The 12,156-nt window shown below is 38.6% G+C and overlaps 1 protein-coding gene across 3 annotated transcripts in view; it reads left to right on the top strand.

The window, feature by feature from the left end:
• The window catches only part of GUCY1A2 (guanylate cyclase 1 soluble subunit alpha 2), a 165,739-nt gene that overhangs the window by 134,298 nt on the left and 19,285 nt on the right, over positions 1-12,156 (top strand). The window contains exons 7-8 of one of the 3 annotated variants that reach the window (XM_065048628.1): positions 1,449-1,603; positions 5,895-6,269. In XM_065048628.1, coding sequence (XP_064904700.1) covers positions 1,449-1,603; positions 5,895-5,943 — 204 coding nt within the window. In that variant the 3' untranslated portion in view covers positions 5,944-6,269. Of the gene's footprint in view, positions 1-1,448; positions 1,604-2,293; positions 5,851-5,894; positions 6,270-12,156 lie in introns of those variants that run through there. The other 2 variants (XM_065048622.1, XM_065048613.1) reach the window with 2 other exon arrangements.

Here is a 12,156-nt window from a genome sequence, read left to right as displayed (position 1 = left end):
CTTGGTGTAATTTCTCTGTGTGGTTTAATGAGAAAACCTGCATTAAATTTCTTGCATCTAGTGAAAACTGGTTTTTGACACTCTCGTCAGTAGCTCTATGTAGTTTAACATGTGTTTGTGAAAACATCTACCTTTTTTATTGTAGGAGTATGTTCTTTTAACAAAACACGTTATGTACTCAGCCAAACCAAGGGTTTTAAAAATCTATTTAGATACGCACTATAGCAAATAAAAGAGCTATTTCTTTTCTTCTTCTGTTTAATCCCTTCTGCAAGTCAAGCTGTTCACAGAAGACCTATTATAATCTATGTCCTCCTGAGTGAAATTTTAAATATCCGTTTAGTTTTGCTTCCACCCTCAGTTTTCCCATGGAAGTTGGAGTGGCTTTAGCTTCGTTCATGTAACCTTGCAAAGGAAAATATTTGATGTTAAAGGTGGTAGATCAGCTTCTATTCTTTTCAGCAAGTCTGACAGTGTAACATCTGCAGCTGGTTTCCTTGGCATGAGCAGAAAAGTCATAACCACAAAGACTCTTTCCCCAGTGTCTATTTGAGACAATCATTATAAAAGATCTTGAGAGCATTTACTGTGTGATTGAGTTTTTGCTTCTTCAAGAGAGCCTAAACTTTTGCTACTGAGAATTTGGAAATCCTGATTGATTTGGAAATTTTTGGAAGTCCCCTGTCAATGAAGCACTGAAAGATAAAACTATGTAGGCACATAAAAGGAAGCATCTTTCACTGCATACATTGCAAAAGTAAATTTTATTTTCTTAGTATATTTTTTGCTACTGATTTTCCTTGCACTGTAACGTGTACTTTGATCTATAGTTTCCAACAGCAAAACAAAGCTGGTGCTTTCTCCTAGACTTTCAATCTGGCCTTCATATGTGACTGAATGTACCTTAGAAGAGGTCACAGCAAGCGGTTTATTTGTCATACTTAAATAAATACGGAGAGTAGTAGTGAACAAATAGGTAGCATTAGCTCTGTTCTTAAAATTGTTTACAAAATAACTAATCCTTCTTCCACCTCACAAAAACAAGACATCATAAATAAGTTTTTTATTATTTATTGAAAGTTGACAGCATTCGCACAACTTGCTGTTGTGTGAACAAGACTTTCTGCTCATCATTTGCTGAGGGCAGGTGCTCACCTCACGAATATGCAGAAGGGCTCTTTGCTCACTTATGGAGTCATAGTTTCCAGCAAACATGCACAGAAGAAAATAGTTTTAGCAAAGAAGTAAACATATTTTTGTTGTTCTTTTTTTCAACTGTATCTGATTTAAGCTAGAGGAATGGTAGAGCCGGTTTTCTTCCACTTCACTCTTCTTTGGTTTTTATTTCTTTGAAAGGGTTGCATTGACTGGCTTGTAAATAAGTGCTGATGAAATTACTGTGGGCAGCACAAGAGAGGCGGACTGACATGGATTTTGTGTTTTTCCAGATGAGGATAGGCATTCACTCAGGATCAGTGCTGGCCGGCGTCGTTGGTGTAAGAATGCCACGTTATTGTCTCTTTGGGAACAATGTCACCCTTGCAAGCAAGTTCGAGTCAGGAAGTCACCCACGCCGCATCAATGTCAGTCCAACCACGTACCAGTAAGTCCTCTTAGCCTTTTCATGCAGTTTTTATTTCAGCCTGTTTCGCATTTGATCTTGTAACATGCTCTGTCCTCGACATGTGAACTCCAACAGAAAATCGGCAGGGCACCAGTACAACTGGAAAGAGGTGTTGCATGGGGCTGTCAGTCTTTTGTTTGCCATCAGAATGTGCAGAGAAGTCAGGCTGTGGAGGTAGAGCAGCAGAACAGGAGGGCCAGCCATTCCTGCCTAAAATATTGTGCAACAGAAGAAGAGGGAGTTGTCTCCCATAGCACCATAGTTTTATACACTACTACGGCTTTAGGCTTGGGTTCCTCCCACTAGACACAGTTCATGGAGAGAAGCACATTCCCACTGGCTCAGAAGAAAGTCTTTAATTTTGCTAGCAAGGACAAGCTTTCAAAGAGCTTTTATGCTTTCTTAAAGACAAAATTTCTTACATAGCACTGTAAAGAGACACTTAATAGAAGCAATTTATTAATGTAAGATGAAAGATTGAAAATGGCAATGCATTTTCCTTAGCTCTTTAAAGAAATTATGCTAATAGAGAAGGCTTGATTAAATCTGGTTAGGAGGAAGAACTCCTAAATAAAAAAAAATGTTTCTTATTGTTCAGATTTGACAGGTTGACTATTAGAATTTGTGCTGTTTGGATTACTGCTGAAGTACTCACTTTTTTTTTGGCAGGAGATCTCAATCTTGTTTTCTGACATTCTGTATCTGCAGTACTTTTCTGAAATACAGTTTTGCTCACATTTTGGGACTTTCTCTGTGGTAAATCTGTACACAATTGCTAAAGCAATACAGCTTTTCTTTCTTTTTCTTCTTATACAGACCTGTGAATCTCAATATTTTTTACCCATACCTGTCTATGTAAATTAAAGTTTTAAATGGAATTTCTTCATCCAAGAAATGAAGCATATGATACACTAGAATATAAATCAGTCATAAATTAAAGATTAAAAGTAATTAAAACTAGTGAATAAAATAGCATTCATCTGAAAAGCCCATTCACTCAAGATCAGATTTAATGACTGGAGCGAGTGTAGCTAATTGAACAAGAGATAGAAAAACTGAATAGACTTTTGATTTTAAAGTGCAGAGAAGGAGGTTCATACAGTTGTCTAGTAACACGCAAGAGAAACACAGACTCAGTCTGCTATCAGGTATAGAAAATCTGTTCATTTAATTAAAAATAAACTCAGTAAATACAAAGGAAATTGCTGTTTGGAACTTGATGCCACTTGAAAAGAAATTGTCATTGGGACCTTCCAGGTGCAATGTTCTAATGGCTTTGGTTCCTGATACTCCACTGTGGCAGTGGATAAACCATCTAAGGTATTGTCTGAAAAACGAACTCAAGATTGTTCACCAATTGTGTTCCAGATTTCAAAACTTATGCAGTAGCAGGGCCTTTGGTGTTAATTTTACACAAACGGAGGTGATTCTGGCAAAAGGCAACCAAAGTCCTGTAACAGGGACCTGGAATTTTCTTGTACAGCAACAGTTCTTATAAAGGCACATTCTCAAACATGAGATGGTCTTCGAGGTATTCTGAAAATGCAGTCTGTATATTTTTTCAGAAGAAACATCTTAGTTGTTTCACAAATGTGATTTACAGGTGTGATTCCCCTTATGGCTATGGTGTTGCTCAAGTTAGTGTCCCTGAGAGCAGAAGTTAGGAGATAGTTTCATAATATTTTAAGAAAAATACAGCTGGGAATACAAGTTGTAAGTATATGCTGGGCCAATGATGCACAAAACTCTTTACTTGGCATGAGGAAGCTGGAGTCACTTTCAGTGTGCCAGTGCCTGTTCTGTTGGTTTTGGTTATGAGAGTTATATGGCACCTTTTCTGAGACAACAGATTCGAGGTCACTGTTGAGCAACCTGATCTAGTTGAAGATGTCCCTGCTCATTGCAGGGGTGTTGGACTAGATGAGCTTTAAAGGTCCCTTCCAAGCCAAATCATTCTATGATTGTATGATTCTATGTTATGTTTTCATCACATTGTTGGTATAACTCTGTTCTAAAAGCCAGTTTGAGGACTTATATATGGAGTTTGCTAGACATCCGTGTTTTTATGCTGCCCTTTATCTGTCTCCAAGTACACTGTAGCACAAATATGGCTTTTTTTTTTTGTCTGTGTCTCACCTGTACCTGGTTTGGTCAGACTGTACTGTAGCAAGTCAGATGTGGGTAACCTGGGTTTGGAGACCATTCTTTCTGAGACCTAGCTAGCATAATGCAAGTCAGATTCTCTAAACCTCTCTATCTTCCAAGTGGTATCAAAAAGGGGGCTACAATTTTTTCGCTTCCCTTTAATCTTAGAAACCCGGTAGGAATAGGACCGTTTGTTTCAGGTCAAACTTTCACCTTCTGTGATCGTAATGTCTGGGCTTGTCTTCCAGAAGGTTACAAATTTGGACTGTTGCTTTCAAAAAGGGAGGATAGTAGAAAAGTGTCTGACGGTGCAGTAATGCTATAATGTAAAACTGCAAACCAAAACAAAATGCAGAATTACTGTTACTTGTTATCAGCATTATGGTGCTATGTAAAACATCTGCTGCTATTTGCTGAACAAATTCAGTGCTCGATTTAGAGAACTTCAAGTACAGGCAACAGCCTAGGCACATGTTTACAGGTAAAGGAAATAGAAATGGCAAGAAAAATATATGTTTGAGTGAGAAGCAGCTATCATTGAAGATGAATGGCTAAAAGTAATGATGAAAAGGCTAGAAACATGTTTATTTTACATGATTCAGATATTATATGAGAAAATGAAAGGGAAGTGCATGAGGCCACATAGAAAGGCTATTCCTAACCATACCTTCTGACATGATTGAAAGCATGAGAATGACAGGGAAGATGTCAAGAAATGGCACTGCTGACACAGGGGCCAGGGGAGACTGCAATTACAAAACACTCAATAGGGCAGAATTATTCAGGGCTTCTGAAGGCGATCTGTGAGGTTTGAGCATATTTTACTTGTACAATCCAAATAAACAAATAGTGATCTGATGTTTTTGTGTATAACTTTTCTTAAATATAATTTGCATGAGTATATAATTTGCTGTGTACAAATAAAGTGATTAATCACAAACTGAAGTGTCTTTATAGTTGACGTTATATTCCATCAAATGCTTCTATTGGATCATACTGTGCTGCTGCGTACTCAGTTCATATTTTTTATTATCTAAGAAGCAACAATATTTTCCAAAATAGATAATTCTGTATTCAGTATGAAAATAACAGGATTTTCAATTAATTAAATCTACTGGCATTTATCATTACATGTTTGTGTCTACCATGCCCCCTGATGAGAATTCTGATACACGTTTTGTGCTTACAAAGCATGCAAATACTGGAAACATGTCTAATACTTATCAGCTTTCATTTTACAGTACAGATTATTCATTAGAAAGTGTCATCAGCATTCACATTGTAGTCACACTTCAGAATGCCTGTTATTGGTTTCAGACACTTCCCTGCGAGCCAATTATCTTCCTAGGTAAGAATCAGAGTATAAAACTGTAAATCTAAGATGCGGTGGTACCTGGCACCAGTGGTGAGCCTGGGCAGCCTTGCTCCCCTCACACCTGCCCGGGCAGAGCTCTGAGGGGTCAAACTGCACTTTCTGCAAAAGTGGCCTGTGAATCTGCTGGGGATAAGAGATCACTTCTGTTCAAAATACCTGCTTCTCTTGACTCAGGCAGGTCTTTTGATTGAAGGATTACAGAGCTTCATTTCATTTGCTTTGAATCACTGAGCATTGTAAAATGAAAGAACTGGAACAGCACTGGTAAAGCTTCCAGTGAAACATGTGGAAACTGGAGAGGGAGCAGGGAATCCCAGACTGGTCCGTGCTTAAACACATGGCCAGGAAGGAATAGGAGAATATCAACATATTCTCTGTTCCTTTAGTAAACTGGCAAATCCAGCTCAAGGGTTTTTTTAATTCATCTGCATTATCCTGAATTGAATAAAATGATCTTATTTTTCATACTGAGGAAGGAAGCACAGTGAGGTTTATGAGACTAAATATTTTTGAGATTAAATATTATTATTATTATGAGATTAAATATTATTAATTCTTTGTTTCAGCCTTGAATAATGATATTTATCAGATATTAGTATAATACACCCACATTAATCCTGTTTCTCTAATAGTATTACTACATAATGCTTTGGGATTTCAAAGCAGTTATCAAAAGCAGGTAAACATAATTGTTTCTATTTGTCAAGTGCTGTATTTAAAAATGAATGATCTTTTTCCTCTTTTTTCCAGCTCTGGTCTTTTCCAGCACCTATTTCCCTTATGGAGACAGTGCTTCTAGCATCAACTATTGGGTACAGATACTTTCCTTTATCACATAATGGGCAATACATCTGGCACCTGAGCTTAGGCAAAGATGAACAGCCTGTATCCCACATCCTCATCTGCTTTAGGAGAGCAACCAGGTGTACCTCCTTATTCAGCTGGGTGAGGTCACAGCTGGCTCACCTGCCTCAGTTGCCTCTCAGCCTTTAGAACTGACTAAAACCAGAATAGAGTTTTAATAGTTATTTCACAGAATATTTGATTGAAGAAGTTTTACTTTTAGTTAATTAAGAAGGATGTTTATACATCTCTATCAGGATTTTAAACTAAAACTATGCATTTCTATAAACTCCTTATAAATTTTTATTTTCATCAAATTATTTTTCCTACAGGTTATATCTATGTATCATCTATATCTAATCTATATCTATATTTTTCTGCCTCATGTGGCGAAAAAATTGAATTAGCTCTCCTTTTTCAGTTTATTTTAAATTTTATTTCTGACTATCCTTTAAAAAATATTTCTTTTTATGTTGGTCGGTTCACTGTGTATGCTTTCAAGAGACATATTAGTGGACAGAAAGGGAACACAGATTATACGTGGATAGAAAAAAGTATTGTTAGTCTAATGAAAGCATAAAAGTCTATTCAAAATGCACTGGTTTATTCTTGATTTTCTGTTCCCGGTATCATCTACCTCCATAAGGCTGCACCCCCGTAATTACTGTGATTATGGTCCTGGGGCCTCTGCTGTCTGCCCACTACATTTTTGTTCAAGGACCAGAGGTAGTTCACTCTACACAGGATAACTCTGTGTTAAATCACCATCAATTGATTAACAGTATATGTTGCGCCTCAGTTCCACACAGCTAAACCAAAGGCAATAGTGATCTGACTGCTAGACAACTGCTAAAACTACAAAAAGCCTAGACAAATCCAGACAAGTCCTGGGGCCAGCACTGGTAGATCAATGCAAAGCCCGGGGCCTTTTGCTAGTGATGGCGCAATCCTGTTCACTAAGCCTAATTCTGTAATGTCCCAAACAGAGAGCAGAAACTCGTCTACTTAGGTGGGTGAGGAATAAAAGTATTAAAGGTCAGTGATAGACACTCTCCACTGCATGTGATATACAGTATATTGCCTTAAAAAATCATGGCTGGTCCTTTCAAAATCTTTTTACAGTTGATCTGTATGAAGGAAAACCACCAATACCTGAACTTCCATAGTTAAAAAAATAATGAAATACAATGTGAAATGAATTAGATCCAGATGTAGTCAAGTTTTTTTCAGTCTTCTGGTCTTACTTGTATGTATAGAAACTGAGGGAGAAATTCAAAGCTACTAAAATTTAGGGTGAAGTGCACTGATTTTTGACATTACAATTGCAAATGCATGTTTTCACACAGTGTATTTTATGATCAGCCCACCAATATTTCTAAGAAATGCAATAATAATTTAACATCTGAATTCATGGGGAAACAAATGAGCTGGCATATGTTATCAAACCACATACCCAGCTGGTGAAGTGACCAACACTTGTTGCTGCAGAGCAAGGGCTCAGCAATCCAGCAGGAGACAGTCTTCTGGTAACCAGTTTGGGAAGCCATTAATTAAATTTTCCTAATTGTACCAATTAATAGGTGGATGTGAACTAGTTTAGCTACTGTTTTTACAGTTCTTTACATGTTAGAGCAGAAATAACCTTTTCTTTTGTTGATAGGTATCCCTGTGAAAGGTAACATTTGTGAAAGGTTGAGCTGGCCACTTTGCTTTTCTTGGTGCCTACTAGTATATGGAGGAAGGCAGTGCATATTCTCATTTATCGTAGTGCATTCTATTTGTTTTAGAAATATTGTTCAAATCTTGGTCTATACAAAGCAGTTTTCCTAATAGAAGTTTACACTGGAGTTCAGTTCTGAGTGGGTGCTTTTTCAACTCTGCTTCAGCAAATTGCCAAATCTTATCATAACATGACTTTTATTTAGGGTATGTGGAAATTCATTATACAGAGGTCAAAATGTATGTATATGCAAAATCAAAGCTGAATAAATATTTTACTGTTGTTAATATCTTACTTGAATATTACAATCCTGTTTCATAGTTTATTGAGGCAGCAAATACTATGATTAGTTTCATATCTAATTAGATCTACTCTGCCCTGGTGAGACCACATCTGGAATATATGTGTCCAGTTCTGGGCCCCTCAGTTCAAGAAGGACAGGGAACTGATGGAGAGAGTGCAGCGCAGGGCAGCAAAGATGATTAAGGAAGTGGAGCATCTCCCTTATGAAGAAAGGCTGAGGGAGCTGGGTCTCTTTAGTTTGGAGAAGAGGAGACTAAGGGGGGACCTCATTAATGTTTATAAATATATAAAGGGTGAGTGCCACGAGGATGGAGCCAGGCTCTTCTCAGTGGCAAACAATGATAGGACAAGGGTAATGGGATCAAGCTGGAACACAAGAGGTTCCACTTAAATTTGAGAAAAAACTTCTTCTCAGTGAGGGTGACAGACACTGGAACAGGCTGCCCAGGGAGGTTGTGGAGTCTCCTTCTCTGGAGACATTCAAAACCCACCTGGACATGTTCCTGTGCGACCTCACTTAGGTGTTCCTGCTCCACCAGGGGGATTGGACTAGATGATCTTTTGAGGTCCCTTCCAATCCCAAACATACTGTGATACTGTGATACTGTGATACTGTGATACTGTGATACTGTGTGTTTGAACGATACTATATAATACATATTTTATATACATATAGATCAGTTTATGGCATTTATCGCAGAAACTGTGATGTGAAGTATATCCACTGTGCATTTGATGGAGGACCTGAGGAAAACAGAGAGGAGCAAACCGTGCAGGCAGGTGAAGGTGCTGTGCTGGGTTCTGGGGAGGCTGATGTCCTGCACTGCTCCTGCGGTCAGGGGACAGCGAGGGATGAGCTTGACCAGCAAGAGGAGGAGCTCGGCTGAGGACGGGCTGCATCACCACTGGATCGCCCGCTTGCTCCCTGCTGTCTAGTGACTCTGGAAATATCTGCCCAGACTGCATGGCCTGGAGGTGGCTTTTAAGAGAAGCCTGGTGTAAAGGGAGAGACAAAAGACAGGCCCCTGAGCACCACAAACCGTGCAGTGTGCTGGGCTCCTGCAGCCAAACAAACCTAAAGGCATTTGCTATATTTGCAAAGTTTGCTGGGCTGTGGCAACCTGTGCTCGCCATGGCCAGCAAGCACTAGTCACAGCAGTGGGGAGGAGGTTTCAAAGGTTTCCAGACACTGTCTGGGCATTGTGTCCTCTCAAGCCCTCATGGTTGAACTCACAGTATTAGAGCATGCTGAAGTCCCTCAGCACTGCCATTTCTCAAAGCAGCTAAAGTTGAGTTAGCACGTGTGGTAATTATTTATTCCTGTAGCTGTGGAAATACAGTTCTCAAGGAAGATTCTATTTCCGAAGGAGCTGCTCTTTCGTATTTCCAAAGGAGCTGCTAAGTGGCTGCTCCTCTCGCCATGTTATTCCTCCCTTTGAACAGATTGCTCAGTTTGTGACCTTATATTATTTGGACAGGAATGGAGCAGGTTAGCCCACTTTTCACAAAACAATAATAAAATATTTGCAGCCATCCATCCTGCTGAGCCTAAGGTCAGGCAGATGTACTTTTTTTGTATAATTAATCTTCACAATATTAATTCACAGTATTAATTAATCTTCACAGCAGCCAGCGCTAAGTACAAAGGTCTGACATCTCTGAGAGATGGACAGATATAGAGATGAAACTGCTTTCCAATGGGCACGGAGAGAATAAGAATCCTTGTGGAAAGCATGCCCGCAGCATAGAGGGCCTTGGAAAAATAATTCTGTAGTAACAAATCTTTGTTAGCTTATTTTCTGAATATAGGAACTCAGTGATGATGATGTGACTGTTTCTTGCCAAAATAGTTTGAAATATAATTACCCTATCATTTCATTTATGCAAAAAAAAAGAGCTACAGCTTTTAAAAACTTCTTCAGGGTTCTCACTAAGTATGATCCCAATTTGCATTCACACACAGACCTCCTGACCTTGAAATGCTTCTTGTTTCCACTAGGAAATAACCATGTTTTCTGTTTCCATGCTGACAACTTTTTTTTTTTTTTTTTTTTTTCAATAATGAAGGAAATTAGAATGAAAAAAAATAAATGGGATGATTCTCGGGCACCATATCTTTTTTTTTCTGGAAGCAACAGCTTTTCCACCAGTGAAGGGAAAGAGCAAGAATTTAAACAATTCTGGAAGATTTCAGGTTAGGAAGGGATGCTGTCAATGTTCATCAGTGTTTAAGAAATTCTTCCTCCCCTGAAACATCAAGAAAGAAAATAAGCTGAGGGCAAGCCTTGTTCCAGAAAATTAATAGGAATGCTCAAGCAGCCTGACCTTCACAGTTTAAGCAAAAGGTGTATCCAGCCACTTGAGTGGAACCCAGAATTCTGAACCTGTGAAAAACCTACTATAAAAATACCTTTTGCAATCGTGCTCTTAAGGGAAATACAGAGAGTGGTGTAGGAAATACAGCTGAGATAAACGCTGTGAAATATTTTCAGACTAGTTGTTATATGCATATTCCTGAACTGCAGAGGTTGTATAGCTTCATCTTAAGCTCTATGACTATGGTACAGTCTGGGAACATTTTGTATAGAGTCTAAGCTGCCATGTAATTTTCTGAATGTGAAGGATAGGTTGTGCTCTCAGGATAGATTGTGCCCTGAGACTTTCAGAACAGGCAATCTGACTTGGTCACAACATAATGCTCAGAGAGTGGCCCAGGCAAACAACCAGAACTGGTGCCACCACCCAGGAAACCTTCCAGACCTTCACCTTCAGCCGGAGAGGAAATGCAAAAACTGATTGTGTGGCTTGGCCTTGCCCTCACTGACGATCTGCACTATTTGTTTTTCATAGCAGAAGAATCTTTTCGAGTTCTTTGTACCCATGAAAAGTAAGACAAAAACCTTAGAAATGGCTGTAGATGTGGGGCACAGCCATCAACTGCTGCTGTTTTCTTTTTTACATCACAAATGGCCTAAATATAGGAGGGAGGATTCCTGAAGAAAAATGATAGGCACTGAGTATTAGCAGGTAATTGATTTCTTTAGTGTATACACAAAGCTATAAGAAATCAGAGGCAATTTCTGAACCACAATCCCATTCTCAGCCTGGGAAACCAAGTGTCAGGACCAATATATTTAAGAAAGCAGAAGAACCTGTTCTTTAGAAGAATGCTAACAAGAGGCCATTTATGTCCTGATTGAAGTCTTTCTAATGGTATTATTACATGAGCCAGCAAATATTTTTTTTCTTAAAAGTGCAAACTAAAGTAGCTAAGGTAGGATGTGATCACAAGTAGCTCCCATTAGCAGTTGGTAAAGATGGTTTCCTGCCATGTTTCCTTGGGAGCTGAAATGTTATCCCAATAGAGGCTAGCTCGACAATTTCTGAGGGTGAGAGGCTGATTGAAACAATGCACCTAATATGGGGATATGGAGTCTATCATAAGCACCACAGTAGTGGAGGAATTTCCAGAGGATGAATTAGTTAGTCATCCATCACTCCTGCACCTTTGATACTCTCAGACCATTTCTTTGCAACCAAGTTACAATTCACAAAACAGGTGAAAATAAGGCCTTTAATTAATATCTTGCACTTTTGTATTGTGAGGAAAATAGTGTGAAATAGCAACTAAATTCAGTGCCAGCCCTGAACGGAATCAAAAAGATATATATATTTTACAGTTTCAGACTTGTACAACTGTCGTTACAATTAGATAATGTTAGGCTCTGAGAAGAACAAGGCTAGATGCTCCATAGTGAATAGTCATTTTGGGGAAGAACAACTGCAACAAAAGCTACAGATTTAGCTCTGAAAGTTCGAATAGTTCAACTGTTGCTTGCGGAAATCTAGTTTGGGAAGCAACAAAGAGTTATTTCAGTGTATTAAGACTGTAGTTTTAAAATGCAAAATATTTACCGCAAGCATTGCAGAGGTGAAAAGAGAGAAGCTTCTCTGTAGAGGCCTCTGCAAACTCTCATGCCATTTAGAAAAGATGACAGTATTTTGATCATAAAATTGACAGACTGGAAAATACATTATGACATTCAAACCACATGCTAAGCAAAGACCACCACAGCAGTTCAAAGGCAAAAACATTGTTGGATTTTTAACCAACTGATTATTTAAAAGCTTGGAAGAAAATGCCTT

Source organism: Columba livia, chromosome 1 (assembly GCF_036013475.1).
Source record: "Columba livia isolate bColLiv1 breed racing homer chromosome 1, bColLiv1.pat.W.v2, whole genome shotgun sequence".
In the NCBI taxonomy this organism is placed as follows: Eukaryota; Metazoa; Chordata; class Aves; order Columbiformes; family Columbidae; genus Columba; species Columba livia.
This window is presented reverse-complemented; position numbering and strand designations above follow the sequence as displayed.